General features: G+C 37.6%; 1 protein-coding gene across 2 annotated transcripts in view; it reads left to right on the forward strand.

Moving 5' to 3' along the window:
* The window catches only part of usp53.L (ubiquitin specific peptidase 53 L homeolog), a 39,666-nt gene extending 23,690 nt beyond the window's left edge, over window positions 1–15,976 (forward strand). Inside the window, exons 10-16 of one of the 2 annotated variants that reach the window (XR_005967015.1) lie at window positions 115–270; window positions 2,135–2,278; window positions 3,879–4,608; window positions 7,208–7,269; window positions 9,774–9,870; window positions 10,857–13,657; window positions 14,808–15,976. Coding sequence is in view for 1 of the 2 variants with exons in the window: in XM_018251658.2 (XP_018107147.1) it covers window positions 115–270; window positions 2,135–2,278; window positions 3,879–4,608; window positions 7,208–7,269; window positions 9,774–9,870; window positions 10,857–11,792; window positions 14,808–14,928 (2,246 nt within the window). In the remaining variant the exon portion in view is untranslated. The remainder of the gene's footprint in view (window positions 1–114; window positions 271–2,134; window positions 2,279–3,878; window positions 4,609–7,207; window positions 7,270–9,773; window positions 9,871–10,856; window positions 13,658–14,807) is intronic. The other variant, XM_018251658.2, reaches the window with a different exon arrangement.
* Window positions 15,977–22,009: the final 6,033 nt, after the last annotated feature.

Below are 22,009 nucleotides of genomic sequence, written 5' to 3' on the forward strand. Positions count from 1 at the left end.
AAAATCTTCGTGCTGCTTTATGTAGGTGTACAACAGTTGAGCAATCTGTTTAGGAGTGATAGATAACAAATGTGATGTAACAGATCTTACATTTTTCTTTGTATATTTTTGAAGGTAGTGAAAGAAAATCCTCTGTGCCAAAGAAGCCAGATTACACCAGAGATCATGAGTTTATTGAACATATATATCAGAACAATGGCTACAAATTCCATATGGATGAATCGGCTTTTACTAGAGGAGTTGTTAATTCGAGTGCTGGCAGAGGGCCTGGTATGTAATATTACCTCTATATTTCTTAGTGTATATTATCAGGCATTAACAATTGCTTGGGGAGCCAAACAATTGTAGATTTTTCTTTTCAGCTTTGTGTTTGTAGCAGCATCATATGTCTATTTTAATTAGAATACCATTGTACCTGCAAAGAACTGTATTAAAAGTAAGAGATATGTCACATACATGTTTAACACAGAAGTGCCAGACAGTTTTTAATTCCCATCACTTTCCTGCTTTTGTGATTCTGCACCATTTGTATTCTGTTGTCCTTGTTCTCTTTGTCTTTCTATGTAAACTTCACATAAACCTCTAAATCAACAAAGCTTTTCTTATGGGGAAAAAGTTGTATTTCCACCTATTAGTTCTTCGTGTTAATTAGAACACTAATCGTTCTGCTGAATTGGAGCATTTAATGAAACATTAAAAAGGAATACATGTGACCTGTTAGGAATGCAGACGATGGCAGTAAATGATTTGCTACTGGCGTAGGGAAATAACTCTAAATAGACATTAACATATTGACCGCTTTTTCTGGATTGTGTTTTGACTTTTGCATTGGTTGAAAGAGTTGAGCAATTTGCTGAATTATTTGTCATTAGCTTTTCCATACATATAGGGGGGAATTCACAAAAGTGTCAGGAACGAAAAAATGTCTTTAAAATGTCGTAGAAAGTGTCGTAGCAACAGCCGACAAATTCACAAAGCATTTCTCCGCCAGTTTTCCGACATGTGCGACACTTTTGAATTAGTGGGCGTGGTTTTTTCGGCGCCACTTTTCCCCTCATTTTTATGAATTACTTGTAAACTCATTTTTTTTTACCGACAATTTTTCAGACACTTTAGGCTCTCCAAAATGAAAATGTCAGACAAATTGTCGTTTAAAAAGTCTTGGTAAATGTCGGTTGTACAATGAAAAGATATACAACATTTTAGAAAATTGTCAGACTTACGAGACATTCAGAGATGGTAACATCTGCCTTTGTGAATTTGCCGTACGTACGACATTTTACAAATTTGTCGACCGCCACTTCTGGGTTACTTTTTTTACCGACACTTTTGTGAATTCCGCCCATAGTCTCTTTCGTTGTACTGATGCAGTGTTAGCAAAAAGTACTTAGAAATTTCTGCTCACTTCCATGGACATTGCTATAATAAATTTAAAGTGGATATCCACCTTTATTTTAAACCTTTAATATGTTCAGTATAGACATGGGGGCAGATTCACTAAGGGTCGAATTTCGAAGTTAAAAATACTTCGAAATTCGACCCTCGAATTGAAATCCTTCGACTTCGAATATCGAAGTCGAAGGATTTAGCGCTAATCCTGCGATCGAACGATTAAATCCTTCGAATCGAACGATTCGAACGATTTTAATCCAACGATCGAAGGAAAATCCTTCGATCAAAAAAAGGTTAGCAAGCCTATGGGGACCTTCCCCATAGGCTAACATTGACTTCGGTAGGTTTTATCTGCCGAAGTAGGGGGTCGAAGTTTTTTTTAAAGGGAAAGTACTTCGACTATCGAATGGTCGAATAGTCGAACGATTTTTACTTCGAAACGTTCGATTTCGTTCGAATTCGAACGAATTTAACCAATTCGATGGTCGAAGTACCCAAAAAATACTTCGAAATTCGAATTTTTTTCATTCGAATCCTTCACTCGAAGTTAGTGAATCGGCCCCCAAATGTCATTATTAATTGTGATGTTATATTTATTTTTTTGGGTGTGGATTATTCGCATTCATATTCTGCTGTTGTTATCCTGGAACAAAAATTTGGTTGTCGGGGTTTTTGACCCTGTTTAAATTTCAAGTCCAACTGCCATAGAACAAAAAAAAGCTAAACATTTTTTTTTCTTTAGTTAAACTAAATCGTAATGAACAACAGGAGAAACTGAGGGATGTTTCCAGAGAATGTGCACAGAAAGCAAACCTGAAAAACGTATCGTCTTCACAAAGAAAAGTTACAGAGAAAACACAGAAGAAAGAAACCTCCAGACCTAAGGGTAATGTAAATTTTTGCTTCGCTGGTTTAAGTTTCCTTGTTTTCAACATGGAACAGTTAATGTGACAAAGGCACCTTTTGTTTATTCAAATAAACGCAAATTTATCAATTTACTGTTAACCTGATAACCTGGACCTGCCTGTTCTCATTAACATACATTATATTGCCAAAATTATCCAAACATTTGACAAAACATCGCCAAACATCTCTTTCCAAAATCAAAGGTATTGATATGAAGTTGGTCCTCCCTTCTCTTATTATTATTATTATTATTATTATTATTATTATTATTAATAACATGTATCCATTGAACATTCTGATACAAACAAACCAATAACCAACAGAAGAGGTGAAGAGGGCCCTGCTTATAGCAGCCTCTGTTTTTCTGGGAACCTTCACACTATTTGTTGTATCATTATTAATTTGGGTTTCCTCCCTGCAGCCACATGAACATATTACCAAGGTTAAGCACTGATGTTAAAGGGCACCCGAGACTAGCTATATCCGCTATACATATGTACCTGTTATAAATCCCAGCTGTCAATTATATTTTGCTTTCCCTGCCTCTTTTCCTGAGGCACAGCAGTCACATTTCTGCACTTCCTAGATGTCACTGATCTCACATGCTCCTCTCTGTCTACAATTGTGTAGCCTGTGCATGGGCATAAGGTCCACCTTTCCTCTGCACACATGAGATTTTGGAATGATGCAAAAACTTGTCTTGATAACCACTTCTATAAAATAACTCCTGCCTGAAACAAAATGTAAATTATTTACAGTGTCAGTAAAGTTTATTTTGCTTGACTAACATGGTAAAATAGAGTTTGGAATTGTTTCTTAGGGTGACAGGTCCCCTTTAAATGACCATGTCTGACTTACAGCTAGCATTCTGCTTCATTCCACGGGTTTTCAGTGCAAGCTAGTCAGGTTCTACCACTCCCATTTCAGCAAACCAGTTTTGTACGACCTTGCATTGTGCATGTAAGAATAACTGTAGTGTCATGGGGCTTTCTCACATAGTAAACATGCAATTTCCAAGAATGTCACTGTATTTTGTAATATTAGTGTTTGCTTTCTCCCGAGCCAGGGGCCCTAGCCCAGACTATAGAGAGCAACCCCCAACTATTCTTTCTCCTCTACAAACTTTATGGTTCTGCATATTGTGCCAGTTCTGGTATATTTATGTATCAATTATTAAAAACAGTTTGTATAATGGTAAATAGATGCTTATCCATACTAGCTTCCAAATGTATTAAGTAAGGAAATAGGATATACAGAAATATTTTATTGTTATTATTAATACTATTATTCTTGTTGTTCTTGTTTTCCTTTTGTAAAGAAAACATATTTTATATACATAATATAGGGGTTTTCACCAGGTCTGGTAGATGCATTGTGCTCTCAAGCATCACAGTTGTGTCCGCAGCTTATCTATAGGGGCTTCTGAAAATTGGCATACTGGAGCCATTATACCTTTTAAACACAAATGTCGATTATCATTTTTTTGGACAAGCTCTACATCTATTTTGTCTTATAATGTGAATTGCAATTCTAATTCAGATTCAGTACTTTATGTCGTTTTTTTTTTTTTTTTTTTTTAGAATTGTCAGGAGAAATGGCATACCAATCAAAGCCCTGTACAGTAGTGCATCTCAAGTCTGAATCCTCCCCCACTATTAATGGCTTTAGGAAGTATCCTGATCCACATTTTTACAGCAGTCAGGGAAGAGGTCCGTACAAGCAAGAGAGACCCATGAATCAGTCAAGACAAACTTCTTCTTTTAATGCAGGACATGCCACAATTCCTGAAACCAAGCAAGTGGCCAGGGTGAAAAATAACTTATCAGCTGGTTATGATACAGACAGCAGTCAGGAATACAGAGAAAAACCAAACTCCAGGAACAAAAAAACTTGGAGGCCTATGCGAGAGACACTCAATGTGGACAGCATTTTCAGTGACAATGAGAAAAGTCAACATAGCCCCAGACATTTAGTAGGCTCAAATGGAAAACAGTGTGCCAAGGACCATAGTTTTAACCCTCCATCAAAAGAAAGTCCAAAGCTTAATACTCTGATGACTATCTTTGAGGATGAGATAAAACAGGAATCTGGAAGCAGGAGTTCCTTGGAATCTTTAGGAAAAAGTCAAGGAGAAAGGAATAAAGTTACTCCAGATATGCAGATATACCATCTTGACAACTGGCAGAGAACTGAATCTGGATATGAAAGTAGTGATCACATCAGCAGTGGGTCAAGCAATCTGGATTCTCCTATTATTGAAGGAACTGGTTTTGCTGATGGAAAGGGCTTGCAAGAAACCAGCCTGTGCAGGTATGCAGATTACACTAACAATACCACATTGTTAGTGAGAAGAGATCCAGGGGTGGTGTACCTGAAGTGGTTTTAGTATATAAACCACTTAGTATAGTATATAAGTTTTAGAATGGCCAGTTCTTACTACATTTTTCAGTTAGTGATCTTTTTTTATCTTATGTAGTTTCTGAATAATTTGCCCACTTCTTCGGACCCTTTCCAGATTCAGATGGGGGTCACTGACCATAGCAGCCAAAAAATATTATTTCTCTATGAGGCTACAAGTGTATGATTACTTCTCTTTCTATTCAGACACGCTATTCATATTCCAGTCTCTCGTTGAAATCACTCCCTGGTTGCTAGGGTAATATGGGCCAGATAGCTGCTGAAATTTAAAACTGGAGAGCTGCTGAACAAAAAACTAAAAAAACACAAAAAAATTGCAAATTGTCTTAGGGTATTATTCTCTACATCAGTGATCCCCAACCAGTAGCTTGTGAGCTACAGGTTGCTCTCCAACCCCTTGGATGCTCTCAGTGTCCTCAAACCAGGTGCTTATTTTTGAATTTCAGGCAGTTTTAATTGCATAAAAACCAAGTATAGTGCAAAGCAGAGCCTCCTGTAGGCTGCCGGTCCACATAGGGGCTATCAAATAGCCAATCACAGCCCTTATTTGGCATCCCAGGGGATTTTTTTCATGCTTGTGTTGCTCCCCAACTCTTTTTACATTTGAATGTAGCTCACGGGTAAAAAAAAGGTTGGGGACCCCTGCTCTACATCATACTAAAATTTAATTTTAAGGTGAATAATCCCTCTAAATGGTTTCTGTCCTTTCTAGCCACTACAACATATGTAGAAGTCTAAATTACTATTTACATGATATTGTTTACCCTGGTTGCCTTGGGTGGATACACCGATTTCTGAAGCTTATTGTAAGGGAGAACAGAGACCTTTATTTAAAATAAATTCTCTAAAACTCTCTACTAACTTAAGTGCATGTTTAGTAATTTGTAGAGAAAATAGTCTTTCTTTTTCTCGTTCTGCTTCTTCTTTATTTTTGTTTTCAATTTAAGATTTTGAGTTCCCTTGAGCTAACTTCAAACAGCACACATGCTGCAAGTCTCTGTCTGGTTTCACCTGTTGTAACTGGTTATTACAGCATGACATAGCAATTCACTGCTGTCACTGCATGACTGAGTTGTTTGAAGCAAAAATAAAAATAAAGTTAGGTGTTGAAGACAAACACTTTGCACCTCAAAAAGTATAAAAAGTTCAATGGAAAAAATATTTGTAATTTAAGCATTTCATTTTTGGTGCACATTTATATTAAGTTCCCCTTTCATAATGGCTTATTTTAGACGGCCTTGCAGTCTTTAGATATGAGCCAACATGCAACTAATATTATCTGCAGTAGATATAATGATTACATCATAGTTGTCGCAGGGCCTTTAGTTGTAATCCTATTCTGTAAAGAAATATACAGTAGACCCTGAGAGTAGAACAGTGTGAAAGTAAACAAAGGTCCAAGACCTTGTAGCATTCACCCCTAAGATGTGGTTGCCAAAACCACTTTCAAAAAAAGAATCCTGATCTCAGGCTGAAAACTATAGGCCTGTTAGTTTGACATCAGCAGTCGCTTTTTTTGGGGGTGGTGGCAAAAGTAATAAAATAATAATACACTGGAATACATGTGGCATCACTGATCTATAAGATCTATAAGTTTGTAGGTTATGGCTGCCATTGTGGCTGCTAAGAAGAATACATGTTATTTAAAGGTATAACTTTTAACTAATAGCAGCCAAAGACCTAAAAATCACCAAATATAAGCAGCTTTTAAATATATGTATGATGCTATAAAAAATGAGTGGAGCCAGTGTTACTTTTAATAGATGTTTTCTAAATATTACCTTTGTTCCTGCAACAAGGTTATATCTGTCCAGTCTGTTTTCTTAAACTGGGTATTTTTAGAACAATGTATTCACTCTTATATCAGTTACAAGTAAAATCCTTGGGGCTCAGACCCTGCCACATAAATATTTTTTAAGTCTTTGTGTTATTTATTAGAACAATTGGCCTTGAAGCTAAAACAACACTGCCAGGCCATGACTTGTCTTTTAGGATGCAAAATAAAGATTCGGAACAGCAGGGGCCGATTCTGCCTTGGAGACTTAATCAGATGAGTTCATCCTGTTGACTTCAACTTGTTGTCCTAGAACTTGTTCTATTTTTCAGTTAGTAATAATACAGGCTGCAGCAGAACAGTTCAGAATTATTTCTGTTGCAGGAAAGGTCTCTGAGAGTTTAGTGGCTACACATAATGATAATAATACTAATGGCTGTAGTAGATACAGAAACAACTTGAATTTATCTATACACCTTCTTGTTTCTATAACAATATATGTTAAAAAAAGCCCTCTTCATTATCAAGGTCTATTCTAGGAATATTTATATAATATTAAACTTGAAAAATTGTATATAGTATTGTCTTCTTTTTACAATAAAAGTTCACTGACCTCACATAATTGGCAATTTACGTAGCAATTGTGCCTAGTCAGTTGGCTTTTCTACTCTATTTGACTGGAAGAGTTAAACCATTGTAATTTGTATTGTTTTTCAGTGATCAGCAACAGTCAACAAATGCATTGTCTACCTCACCACAAACAAGAAGTCATCTAAATGGTAAGTCATAATTCTCTTGTGTATCCCTAAACATTGCAGGTCTCTCTAAAATATATTGCATAAACAGAGCCCATATGTAAAACATTTCTTAATCTAAATAAATATACTTTTGTAGTAGTATGTGCCATTGCATAATCCTGTTTAGATCAACTGCCATTTTAAGTACTAAGGGCTGCTCCCCTGGATCATATGATAAGCCAATGAATAGACAGAGCTGTGTCTTTTACACCCAAAGTTAGAACCTGCGTGATATCCTGTCAGGTGATCTCTGAGGGAGCACTCTGAGCATCCTAAAATTATGGCTCAAAGCAAAACATTAACAGGCAATATTTACTGATATATTAAGATATATATATTGATATATATATTAAGATTCTTTAATAGGTCCCTTTAATGATCTAAATTATCAATTTTTTTATTCTGAAGGTGTAGTTTTCCCTAAAGGATATGTAAAGCCTCCTCAAAAATGTAATCATTGAAGAGCCACTTTGAAATCATTAGATACTTGCCACTCTGGTTGTTAAAAGGTTAACAGTAAGGCTGCAGCATTCCCTTAATCACTTAGAATTCTTTCTCCTCCTCTAACCCACCTCTCCTGAGCTCAGCTTAACCATTACAGTGCTCAACCCCAGCAGAACTTTTTATCAAAGTATGTTGTGCCTGTGTAAGCCTGCATTCTGCATTACATGAACTTTACAGCATACATGTCCTGTTTGCAGATGTCAATGTTACGGATTATGTGTCAGAGGGAAAATGGCCGCCGGGTGAAAGCTGCTATTTGTTTTAGGAAAATGTGATGGAGTTGGCAATTGGAGGGGGTATATACAGTACAAATGATGTGGCTTGGGTGGGGAAGATATGCCCAACTTATATACATGGTAGCAAAATGTAGGCTTTACATGTCCTTTAAGCTTGCCTTACACTGGCTGATCTAACCTGCGAGTTCTGCCCCCTGCAGAAAGTGTTGGCAACTCGTTGAACTGTGTACAGGACTAAGTTATCTATCAAGCAGTTTAGTAAATACTGTCAATGAGTTTTTATAAGCCCACATTATGATCCAGTTGTAACAGCCTCATTTGGTACAGTACATGGGTGACAAAAGGATTGTAATAGAATAGAATGCCAACATTTTTTGGGAAGCCTTTCATTCCAGTTTATAGTTATAGATTATTTCCCATTATATTCGGTCAGAATTACAGTGAGCGTGGAACAAAACTTGATAACTCTATTGTTTATACAGGCAATCTAGCCAGTTCCCAACAGCATTTTACAACTCATTAAAGTGGACCTGTCATCAGACACAAAAAGCTGTATAATAAAAGTCCCGTTTTCAAATTAAACATGAAATCCAATTTCTATTTTTTATTAAAGCATTCATAGCTGTTGTAAGCTCAATTAAACATCTCAATCAAATATTGTCTGCCCCTCCTCTATGCCCTGGGCATAGAGGCGGGGCAGACAATTACTTTCACTTTCCATTTAGCACTTCCTGGAAATTGCTGCTCTACCCACATTCCCATGTTCTCTTCACCGTTTAATTGTGTAGCCAGGTCATGGGGATGGGCATCAGGTCCCTCATTCTGGTGCACAAACAAGATTGTGAGTTGATGCAAGTCTTGCCTTAATAACAGTGTCCACAAAATGGTGACTGCCTGCTTTCTATAATTATGAATTCCCAGACTGAAGGAAACAAGATTCAAATAATTTATATAGTGTAATTAAAGTTCATTTTGCTTGACTGATGTGATAAAATAGGATTATGAATATTTTTTTGGATGACGGGTCCCCTTTAATAAGCTGTGATTTTTTTTGAATAGCTAATTTCATAGCTAATATGTCAAAGGTCATTTCCCCAGGTGTTGGATGTTGCTTTAAAGTTAAATATGCTCTTTTCATTTTTAAGAGTGAATTCTCCTTTAAGACAAATACAAAGACAAGGAGCTGCCATATTTAGTTTTGCAAAGAGCTCTGGGCCAAAATTCACAGCAGAATCATGCCCTGCTTTTAGCCATGCATGGCTTTCTGTGTCAGCAGAGGAGAAATATAACACTTCTATTTTTAAATGATCTGAAATCCTGGAGACAAACCCTTCTGGTGTCAGAGAGCATTACTTGCATAAAGGCATGCCACGCTCCTCTAATAGATTGCTTTACATGGTTCTGTACTGCCATCTGCTGGCTCGCACAACAGAATGAATTATCGCTGCATGGATTCATTATATTTTTACTTTATTATTATTATGAAGACCCTCACATAGCATACAGATTGTTACTATTACCTGAAACAAAGCTTTTAATTTCTATGCACAGGACCTGTCAGTTTCTGGGTTTATTGGTGTATCCTCTCTCATCTCATAATACATTTATGGAGTTGTGTTTTTGGTATGGAATGGTTAGGAATTACTTTTGGTTGTGGTTAAGTTCCTGGTCAAGGCCTGTCTCAGTATCTGTGTATGGAATCTCCTTTGTCTTCTTGCCAAATATAAATGATGTTTTTGTTATCAGGTGCAAACAAAGAACACCATGGTCTGGAGCTTTGGAAATCTGAAGATCGACTTTCTATAGTTCCCCAGGAACCTGCACGCAGCCCATCAGGTCTAAGGTATAATACAGTTTTATCATCATTGAAGTTCATAAAATAAGTCGCGCAGGGATCATTGGCATGTTGTTAAAGGAATTGTACAGTGTAAAAATAAAAACTGTGTAAATAGATAGGCTGTGCAAAATAAAAAATGTTTCTAATATAGTTAGTTAGCCAAAAATGTAATGTATAAAGGCTGGAGTGATTTAATGTATAGCATGTCAGTCTTAACACTACTTCCTGCTTTTCAGCTCTCTTGGTTTACACTGACTGGTTACCCTGGCTACCAGGCAGTAACCAATCAGAGACTTGAGGGGAGGCCACATGGGTCATTTCTGTTGCTTTTGAATCTGAGCTGAATGCTGAGGATCAATTGCAAACTCACTGAACAGAAATGTACCATGTGGCCCCCCTTCAAGTCGCTGACTAGCTCAGAGTTATAGAGCTGAAAAGCAGGAAGTTGGATTCTGGCTGTTTTATTAGATATCCAGTCACTCCAGCCTTTATACATTACATTTTTGGCTAACTAACTATATTAGAAACATTTTTTATTTTGCACAGCCTATCTATTTACACAGTTTTTATTTTCACACTGAACTGTTCCTTTAAGGTGATTGCACCAGCTTTGATATGGTGGTAATGGGAGCTTAATTGAAGTACAGGTATGGGACCTGTTATCCAGAGATTTCCAGATAACGGATCTTTCCATAATTTGAATCGTCATACCTTAAGTCTACTACTAGAAAATCACGTAAACATTAAATAAATCCAATGGGCTGGTTTTGTCTCCAATAAGGATTAATTATATCTTCATTGGGATCAAGTACAAGGTACTGTTTGGTTATTACAGAGAAAAAAAGGAAATCATTTTTAAATAATTTGGATTATTTGGATAAAATGGAGTCTATGGGAGATGGCCATTACATAATTTGGATCATTCTCTATAATGGGTTTCTGTATAATGGATAGTGTTTAATTGTTTAGCATAATAATATTTTCTTATTCAGGAAGCAGTTTGTTGAATTGAGAAGAGACCTACGCTCACCAAACCTGTTGCCAGCATCCAGTGAGGATGTTAAGGAGGCCTTTATGAGTAAGTCAGATGATAGTCTGGAATGTTCTAGCTGGTTGAATTCATGCTCTTCAGACAATTGTCATTTGCAACATGAAAATATTCATTCGCTGCGAGAGACTTCAGTGGGCCCAGCAAAAATGGTGAATAATGGATTGTGTTCACAGAGACCGTATGTTTCAGCAACAGGGTCTCTAGCTAAAACCTCTTCACAGCCAGCCTCTCAGAGCAACAAGCTGCACTACGTGAATTCTCAGTTTTTCATATTCGGTGAGGATCAGTCATGCAGCAGAGATGAACACTGCTCCATAGATCATCCTGAAGCACCTCCTCCTCCTCTGCCCCCGAAAAAATATATAAGAAATGCGGCGCAAAGAACTGAACAAAACTTTGCATTAACGATCAACAGTAAGCTTTCTGAAACATTAGCACGTGCTTATCCTGCAATCTCCGAGAGACATTTATCTGGGGATTACATCAGGTCTGAGCCTGATAGTGGCTATTATCCAAAGGATGAATCCTTTCATGGTACTGAAATTCATATAAAGACCTCTAACCTGGCTGGTTCCTCCTCTTATGACTGTCAGCAAAAGGTGAACCAGCACACTATGGGTAGAGATGTTTCTCCGAATATAAATGATCCCATTGCACCCACTACTTACTTTTCAGTTGACAACTGTATGACGGACACGTACAGGATGAAATATCATCACAGGCCCAGGCTGAACATGGGAGACCATTCTGGATATAAGAGAGAACCTGGTCACCTACAGCTAACCGATAAATTAATGGAACCAGCTTACCACAGAACTCTAGAAAATGCTCACACTTCACGTTCCAAACAAACTTTGGGAGGCATACCCTGTAATCGGTAGTCTGATTTGTTTTGTTTTTTTAATTTATTCCAGAATCATTTCTATACATGTTTTACTTTTGTATAATACAGAGTGTACACTCAAACTGCAGAGCTTTGAGCTTTTTCAGAATCTTTTAGTATGTTTACAGTAACAATCTAAGCAAACGTGTAATCTGTCTTTCAACGTTTGGCTTTTATCTTCCTTTCTATCGGAACTTTATGCCAGCTGGCGCAGTATAGTTTCTAGTGTCGCATCATGGACCCTAGCAACCAGGAACAGGGCAGAAATTACATTTAGATTTATAGGTTTAATTACTATTATTTTTATTACTTTGTTTTTAAATCAGACTTGGAGGGTGTGAAGAAAAAGGCCAAGATAACATGCTGACCGTTTATGTTTAGGTAAACATCTCCTTTCTTTCCTGCTAGTCTCTGTCTATTGGAGTTTTAAGACAGGTTCTTAAACCAAAGCGTGCGTGTGCGGGGAAGGGTGGGGTTAAAACTGTATATTTTATTAACAAGAAATGTTTTATAACAGTGTATAAAATTTGTATATTTTCATGGCAACAGAGAATCTCGGCAGTATATTGCAAAGCTGTTTCGTTATTTAAAAGTAGAACTTACTTTTTTTTGTGCATGGTTGAATTGTGAAATCTGCAGCTTTATTTTTATTACAGGAAATGTTCATTTTAGATGGGATTAGACAGGTTTGGCTTAAAATAAGAGTTTATATTTGACAAGGGAATATTAATATGTCCTGCTTAGGGCCAAAAGTATGGGCATGCTAGGTACATTTCTATTTATTTTCTCAACCAAACACATTTTTGGGTGATTGAATATTGCTTCTTTTCAGCCAGCAGCACACAGGGCATATTTCAGGGTTTTGCCTATCACATTTTTGCAGAGAAATGGCAAAAACCTGCCCCCCGATAGAGTTATGTAATTTACATACCAATTGCAACCTGTAAACCCAAATTTAGGGCAGATTTTTCAACGTGAAATTAGTTTAGTACAGAAAAATTCACCCAATCTTTATTAATTATTATAGGGTTTTTCAAAGCATATTTATCAAACGGTGAACTGTAACATTTAGACATTGATAACTATGCTACTAAAAATCCCACTGGAATGAGTAGGAATGAGTAGAAAGTGGGTGATTTTTCTGTGGTGATCTCTGATTTCACACTTTGCCAAATCCGCCCCTAAGAGTGTTTGTATGTTGAAGTCACCTGACAAGTCCCATTGCTGTTACGTTCATGTCGTTTCCATTAACCTATAAACACCTGAAACCCACCATGTATGCTATAGCATTTTGTGTGTACATATAAACATAATGCTTACAGATGTGTCAGTCATAGATATCTGCCTCATAGGGGGCAAGAAGCACAGCCAGTTCCATTCATTTATATATGCAGAGAAACAGATGTTTTATTGTCCTAGGGAATTATATAACAGATGAACATTATTAAAAGTCGGTTTAGCTACCCTTTAGGTTGCACACAGCTAAGGCACTTTATTAAGAATGCAAATTGTTTATGCAGATATATATATATAGTACAAAATGGGAACTTTTTCAGATTAATGGAGTACATATGTATGGGTAAAATTAATCCTGTTTAATGCAGGTAAATTAGAGCAATTTGTTTGGGGGAATTTTAGTTCCACGCCAATAATATTTTTCTGTTCTAAAATAACAAAAAAAACTAGTAAGCACACCAAAGGCATATATTTTTTTAGAATAATGGTAAATATGCACTGTTTTGTACCAATCCGAGATGGAATGAGTAATTTTGCTCTTTCAGCAGATATTTGTATAATGCAAATTTGCATACGGAGAACTAACTCCCGTCACACAGTAACAGCAGCAGTCTTTGAATGGAGTAAGTTTAACAGCTGCAGTTTTTTTGTAGTGAAAAGAATGTTGAGTAAAGCATGGCACTCTAATGTCAGACATGATGTTTTCTCACCCTGTTTGTTTATTAGTGGCAGGAACCAAATCTGCCTGTTATTACACACAGGGTGATAATGCGTTTGGGCAGTAGAATCTGTTTTTCCTGCTTTGTCTGACATTTTCCCAACAGTTGGAAAGTTTTTATATGCTATCACTATGTCAACCCATAGCCGCTTCTTTTGAATCCCTTTTACACTCTTTCCATTTATATTCAAACACTAAATGAAAGTGTTTAGCAATCATGTGAGTCGCACTACACAGTTGTTGCTGTCAAATGAAATTCTTTATTGGCACACTCATACATACCTCTTTACCGTTTCCCCTGTTGTTGGAAATATTCAGGTAATTGCACATGCTAAGATTTTGTTGCCCACAGTAGTGCATATCCAGCTTAAATATATGCTTTACTTGCAGTGATCGTAATGTTAATCAATAGCAAGTCATTTTCAGGTGATTTGTTGCCTGCTTTAGCGCAGATGTAACTGCGGGTGGCATCTTAACATGTGCCATTACTTTAGGAGATTAACGCAGAACTGTCACCAGGCTTGTGCTTGCTTGTTTCTAACTGCAGGCATATTATGTATTTTATGGAGAGAGGTAATGCTTCTCCGCTATATACTCCCTCACGACATATTGTCCTCCTCCTGTTTGGAAACCAAGAATTTCTCAGGAAAATGATAGAGGTTTTTTTTTCTTTGTGACTTTGGGTTCAAGCCTCCACTTTTTGGCCCAACATTCTTTCTGGAATTCTGTACCTAATAGCAATTGCTAGGAATATGTTGGAAGCAAATCCTTGCCTCAGATTTTATCCCAACAGGCCTTTAGCCTAGATTTTGAGGAATATCCAGAATACCAAAGAAACTTTTACTCCAGATTTCCCTCAAAATTACTTTCAAACTGCCCCCCAGTTGCACAGATGCATCTTTGTCTGAGCAGAGAGACAATATAAACTCTATCTAACATATGCATTGCCCAATTGAACAGCACAAAGTGTTGAGGTTAGAGTGCCTTTATTTTTGGTAACTTTTGTATGAATGACTATTACATACAGTTTCTTTTCCCTTTTATTTACATTTTAGGAAAAAGTCTAAATCTTTCCTCAAATTGAAACGGTCCAGACATTTTATCCGAGCTAAGGGTATAAAGTTTGCTGCTACTAAGGGCCAGTTCTTGATGTATGCCATACACACTAAATCATGAAGATCACATGGAAGCCATTGCAAAGTGGAAGGCAAGTGTGACCGTCCCATGGTATTGGCAACAAGTAAAGCTTTCCTACTTATTGTGTGAATGTCACAGGCCATATTTAATTATATAAGAATATATGCAAGCACAATGCTGCTCCTAATTATCACCGATAGATCCAATCTTATCCCTTCAGTTAATACTGATACACTGGGTTCTGCTGTAATAATATTTATATGGCAGTTTGAGCTTTTCCTTCACTTGGAGCCACAGAGCACAGTAAGGGCAGTGGCACATGGGATGATTTGTCGACCGCAATTTTTGAGTGGGTGACAAATGTCCTGAAAATGCCTCTCCATTGCCAATAATTGAAATAACTGGCGGCATGCCCAACTTATTGTTAAATCGCCCGAACTTTCCTCCAGAGGCAACTTTGGGCAATTTAGCGATAAGTTGGGCATGCCGTCAACGATTGGCAATGGAGAAGCATTTTCAGGAGATTTTTTACCCGTGCCGTGCATAAAAAAATGTGGGTGACAAATCTTCATACTAGGATACTAAAACCAGGGCTGTCTAAACTGTGTTGTATAGTTGTACAATACCTAGTCAAAGGCTGCTGAATACTAGGCTTGAGAGTTCAACAATAGCTGAAGGGCTGCAAGTTGGACACCCCTCAACGTGATATGCCCTGTGTTCAGGCTGTAATTCTTTTTTGTGCCTTTTAACACATCCACGGACAACTGAATGCAGGGGTCTTTACTTATACATATTGAAATAGGAATACCCGTATACAGCTGATGGCGGGGGTCTTGAAACCACAGTACATCACAGGGCAAAGCACTTGTCAGTACATAGAACTAAAATACTGTAGCTTCAAACTCAGACAACACACATCCCCAATTGTGATACTATAGAGAAATATGCTTGCTGTGATTGAGTGGAAAAGACTTGTACCCTTTTGGAAATCAGCTGTTTTATTATTCATGCATTCTGATGTGTTATTGTTGTTTTTTTTAAGTCTTGAAAGTGGGCTTAACACTTTTTGTATGGGTTTGCTTCCGTGCCTAATAAATCTATATAATATATATTTTATATATGTTCTGATGTATTGAGATATATATATATATATATATATATATATATATATATATATATATATATATATATTTCTACCTTACAAAATATATTTTAAAACTTGTAATATATATATTAAATATAAAGAAAAATACATTTCTTAACTTTTCTGTACTTTGTTCCGTATATTACTGCCTTTTTGTTGATATTGCAATTCTGTTAATGTTACGTTTTGGATTTATATATATGATTAGAAAAAAAACCTAACTGTTTTTACAGTGCAAGTAATTTCAGTGTTCCTGTGCAATATTTAGCTACACTCCTTTCTAGAGTCACTTAAAAAGTAAACCAGAGGAGCCTTATGTATCACTTTTGCACCCCCTAAACGGAAAGCATCATTTGTATGCATCATGCTTCCCTTTTCAACCAATCAACAGTTAGTACTCGCTCTTAGTAGGACCTCTCCACAACGTGGGTGAATTTGTCTGACTTACAAGAGAATGAAAAAAGGTACAAACACAACAGGATTTTCTAGGATCCAGAGGCATGGGCCTTTACTTTTCAATAGAACATGTCCCAGAAATGTAAGTTTCAGGAGGAAAATGAGCCATGGCTATATAGCCTGGTAACTTTCCCCTGCCCTTTTTCACATGTGCTGTTTGAAGGATTTGTGACTATAAGGGGTTTGAGAGCAAATGCTATTCACATTCTAGCTTATTCTTCATGATATTGTTGTTCCAGTTCTAGGGGCAATGGCACATTGGACTTGGGACTTTACCCAGCATTTGTGATTTCCAGCTTGGTGCACGGGTTAGGCGATCATTTCTCAGAAACTCGTTAATTTTGCATGTCTGAGCAATTACAGCCTGACGGCCAATGTTTGCTGCCCATCATGATGGAATTTGCAAAGGCTTAGTACCATTGCTATTGCCCTAAAGGCCATTCTGTTTGAAGCACTGCAGAAATGTTTGATAGTCAAACAGCAGAAGAAACAGAAATCTATACTGCAAATAGTTAACACACCCATAATCCTTTTGACCTGTGGGGGGAATGAATAATTTGCACTAAAACACTAGGAAACTCATTAGTGATCTAAAGTGAAATTATCAAATTGCATTCTAAACATATTTGTCTAGTTTTGCAATTGTTTTATTTGGCAAGATCTCTGTAAAGCTGAGGAGTACGCCGATATGTGAAGACAATCAAAAAGTAAATAATCAATGTTACATTAATGTAATAAAAGTATTTTTTTAACATGAACATGGTTTTGGATCTGCAAATTCTTTCATTCAGTCTGTTTTCCTTTATTAAGAAACAAAAACTATTTAGGACTTCTAGTTTATGTGTGCTTTTGAAATCAGTGGGGGTCATTTATAAACACTGGGCAAATTTGCAATTGGGCAGTAACCCATGGCAACCAATCAGATGATTGCTTTCAGTGCTCAACCTGCAGCTGGCTGAAAAAAAGCTAATCACTGATTGGTTGTCATGGGTTACTGCCCAAATGCAAATTTGCCCAGTGTTTATAAATGAGCCCCAGTGTGCCTCCTGTACAGCTTGGGTTTTTAGGTGTTTTTTTCCAACCTGTTGATTGTGATCAATTGGGGCAATAATAATGTAGGAGCCTTTCAGGTCATTCTTATTGCACTTCTGACACCAGGAGGGCTGAGATTTCAGTATTACCAGAATAGGGCAACCAGTACCTTTGGGTTTTAAAAGTCAATAAATCAAATCGCTTAAAGGAGAACTAAAGCTTAACTAAAGAAGTAGCTAGAAATTTTGTACATTATGGTTTGGACTTCTGTACCAGACCAGGGCAACTACAGACCTTTAGCAGTAAAGGGACAAAGATGCCCCATTAGCTCCCCATCTTCTTTTCTGCTGATTCGCTGCACATGCTCTGTGCTGCTGTCACTTACTGAGCTTAGGGACCAACACAATATAAAGTATACATAGAATAGAAATGTAACAATATAAGGCTGATAAGTAAATGCCCCCACAACTACACAGCAGCTTGTTTATATAAACTATTGTAGAGTTGCTGAAGCAAACAAATGAGTTTTGCCAGTGCAGGCCAACAGTGTTTTAATTAATTGAATACACTTTCATTTGTTGGTGTTACTGTTCCTTTAACCCTGATAATTCATTTAATAATAAAACTGTGCCCTGTATAAAAGAGCAGACATATACCAAATTAAGTTCATTATGTCCTAGGGTAAGATAAAGGGGGGTGGGTACCTGGTCTAAAGTCTGCTAATTGTCTAGAAACCCATAGCAACCTATCACCAGGTAGGATTTATTGGTTAGTTCTGATTGGTTGCTGTGAGTTACTGGAAGTGGGCAAATTATAGACTTATTACATTTCCAACATTAATTGACTTTTAATTTAATTTGTTGGTACATTTGATGGAAATGTATAAACTTTCTCAACTCAACTGTATGAATTCTAAGACCATTAATCTCTACCAGAGATAGATCTGTGGTAGTGATGTGAGTGGCGTTTCCCTTGACCCGCACCTGGCCCAATCAGTCCCCTCTATTTATAGACACCCCCCATGGTGATTTCACAAAAGGGTGGGGCAGGCACACATTTATAAATTCAGGGAACTGAAGCCAGCAGTGTGAGATCAATCCTTCCCGAAGATTTTTTATGGTAGCAGGCCCAAACCCGCCCAACCTGTGGGACATAACTACCGGTAATCTGTGGTTTCCAGTTCTCCACAACGTGGGTGAATTTGTCTGACTTACAAGAGAATGAAGAAACGTACAAACACAACAGGATTTTCTAGGATCCAGAGGCATGGGCCTTTATTTTTCAATAGAACATGTCCCAGAAATGTATATATCCTTATCATTTACAGTAGGGGGTACTTTATCCCTTATAATACATGAGTGATACTCAGAGTTCCCTGTATAACTCAGTGTGCAGCCTTGTTTTAGTCAAAGCAAAGCACTGGTAACAGCAGGCAGCTACAGAGCTCCTCTCAGTCCAATCAGCAGAATCCTTCTGAAGAGCTGTCAGCGAAAGCTGTTATCTTGATACCTGCCTATTGTTCAATTGACAGGCTCAGCAGACAAGGCTCTATTTACATTACATCAGCTGGGAGGAGGGAGGGGTAATGACATCACTCCAACTTGCAGTGCAGCAGTAAAGTGTGCCTGAAGTTTATCAGAGCAGAAGTCACATGACTGGGGGCTGCTGGGAAAATGTCAAAATATCTAGCCCCATAGCAAATTTCAAAATTAAATATAAAAAAATCCGTTTGCTCTTTTGAAAAACGGATTTCAATGCAGGATTCTGCTGGAGTAGCACTATTAACTGATGCATTTTGTAAAAAAGCATGTTTTCCCGCGACAGTATCCCTTTAAGCAACATTTTAGCCACGCCCCTTTTGGTCACTTCCTTTGGACTCCACCCACTTTCCCGTGTGCTTTCGCTGAATTTTCATGAAAAGTAAACCATAGCAGTGGGGGTAAAGTCTGGCACTGCAGGAAGGGGTATTAAAATCACATGTACAATTTTAACTGAGAGCTGTGAATGCTGCATAACAAGCACAATATGGGGAAAAGGGGGGAAAAGATTCTGGCACCTTAAGTACATTACATGCAGAGTCCTTGAGGTATTCAAAAGTCATAGAAAGAAGCAGTACGTACTGATCTCCCAAGAATATAATAAAGAGAAGGCACCACAAGCACTATAAAGAACATTATATAGTAAGAAGCAGAGGCACTGGCACACCAAATATATACATAGACAGCAAAGAACAATGGCACCATGAGCAGTAACATATAGAGAATACTGGCAAGCCAAGCACAACAATATACAATAAAACAAAGTGGGTATAAGTAGAAGAATGCATTATATACTATCAGTGAGCAGAGGACATGCAAGCCTATTATAAGTTCTAGCATCTCCCCATGAACTGCCTCACTCTATTGCTCTGCCAAAATGCAAGGTATGAGGAACTGCAGGCCTGGAGCATTGTGTAACCTGTAGTAGGGAAAGCCATGCAGTGACTGCATTAGTAATGTGAAAAACTCTAATGTCTCTCACTAAATGGATACCTTTTCAGCTAGTTAGACAGCAATTTTATGTTATAATGGGGCAGTTGTACAAATTCTCCCATCCCACTGTATCAGTATAATAATTATATATAAACATAGTAATTTAGGTTGAAAAAAGACACGTCTAGCCTGTCTAACCTGTCTTACTTCTAGCTGATGCAAAGGAGAGAGAACAACCCCTTCTAAAGTCTTCCTGACTCCAAGATGCAATTGGACCATTTTCTGGATTTACTTTGTACTAAGATCGTTAACCCTGTATACCCTCTGCCCAGAAAGCAGGATGGCACAGTAAAAATTCCATGTTGAAATCCCCCAGAATTCACAGCATAATTGCAACTTCATTCATAAATACACCCATAATTCATAGCAATTCCATGTATAAATACTCCCAGAATTCATGGCAGGATGGCACCATGGCATTTCCATGTATAAAACCCTCAGGACTCCAAGCAAGATCGCATGGTGGCAATTCCATATATAAATATCGAGAGAATTCATATCAAGATGGCACAGGGGTAATTCTATGTATAAATACCCCCAGACAGTTCAGACTCAGACAGGACAGAGAGTTCTTGGGCTACTTCCCTTGTTCCTCTTTAGTAGCTGGGAGAGAGACAGACAGACATGGGAAAGGAGGTGCAGGGGGGTGAAATTTTGATCTTTGTTGGGCCCACTCCTATTCATATTCCAGTCTCTTATCCAAATCATTGCATGGTTGCTAGGGTAATTTATCACCTAGCAACCAGACTGCTGAAACTACAGAGCTGCTGAATAAAAAGCTAAATAACAAACATCACAAACAATAAAAAATGAAAATGGTTTGCAAATGGTCTCAGAATATCCCTCTGTACATTATACCCTCACCCTTACTGACTTTAGGCTGGATTCCCACCCACAACTCTGAGCATTTCACAACACAGCCAGCAAAATGGGAGACTTTCACCATTACTGCTGCCAAAAGATGGCAAGACAAAAAGCCGTGTGATACCACATGACAGCCACTGCACTGAAATGTCAGAAAGGTCCATTGCATGTTTTGTTCCAAGCTGCAGCTCCCACAATCAGTGACTAGCAAAGTATATATACAGGTGAAGTTATGGTGACAAGCAAATGGGTGTTACGAGCAGGACAAATGTATATACATGAGTGCCATCAAATAGTCACATGCCAAGGGAAAAAAACCCAACCCATTAGGTTAAGACAACACAAGTGAGTTGACGTCAATAGTATCTATACTGTATAAAGGAAGGAGACTTTTTGACATCACTGATGTGATGCGGAAGTGGGTTTATGAGTCAGCCACTCAGCACTGCACTGCACCACTACCTGAAAGACCATTCTCTTTTCAATGCACCCCACACGAATCTGGTTCTCCAGACTTTCTTCCTCTATCCTTAGAATGGACAAGCACCCACTACTACTAAGGGCATACTTAGAGATGTTTATCAGCTGTGGGCCGAAATTCCACATTTGGATATAGATTTGCCATCATTCAAAAAGAAATGTTATCGATATCCTAATATTACTGAAAATTGTGTTATAGAGACCTTTATTTGGAAGGTCACACAGGACGTACTAACAATTCCCAGTTCTGTTTTACAGTTCAACACCACTAAAGATTAATGGAGTGAGTTACAAAATTTTAGGTTGAAGCCTAATGTCACAATTAAATGTTCTGATAAAGGATCAAACATAGTAATCATGGAGACAGAAGGTTATGTTGCCATGTGTAAAAACATTTGTTGTAATAAACAAGATAGGACTTTTTAACTACCACCTTTACAACATTATTAAAACAAGCTTTTTCTGTTAGTTTTCAGAAGGCCATGATTGATGCAGAGACATGTACTTATTTAAAGGTCCTCTACCCCAGAACACCAACTTTTTATGTGATTCTAAAGTTTCACAAGTCTGTGGCTGACCTCCACCCGCCATCAGACCAATAGTCTCTGGGTAT

This window comes from Xenopus laevis, chromosome 1L, assembly GCF_017654675.1.
Source record: "Xenopus laevis strain J_2021 chromosome 1L, Xenopus_laevis_v10.1, whole genome shotgun sequence".
In the NCBI taxonomy this organism is placed as follows: Eukaryota; Metazoa; Chordata; class Amphibia; order Anura; family Pipidae; genus Xenopus; species Xenopus laevis.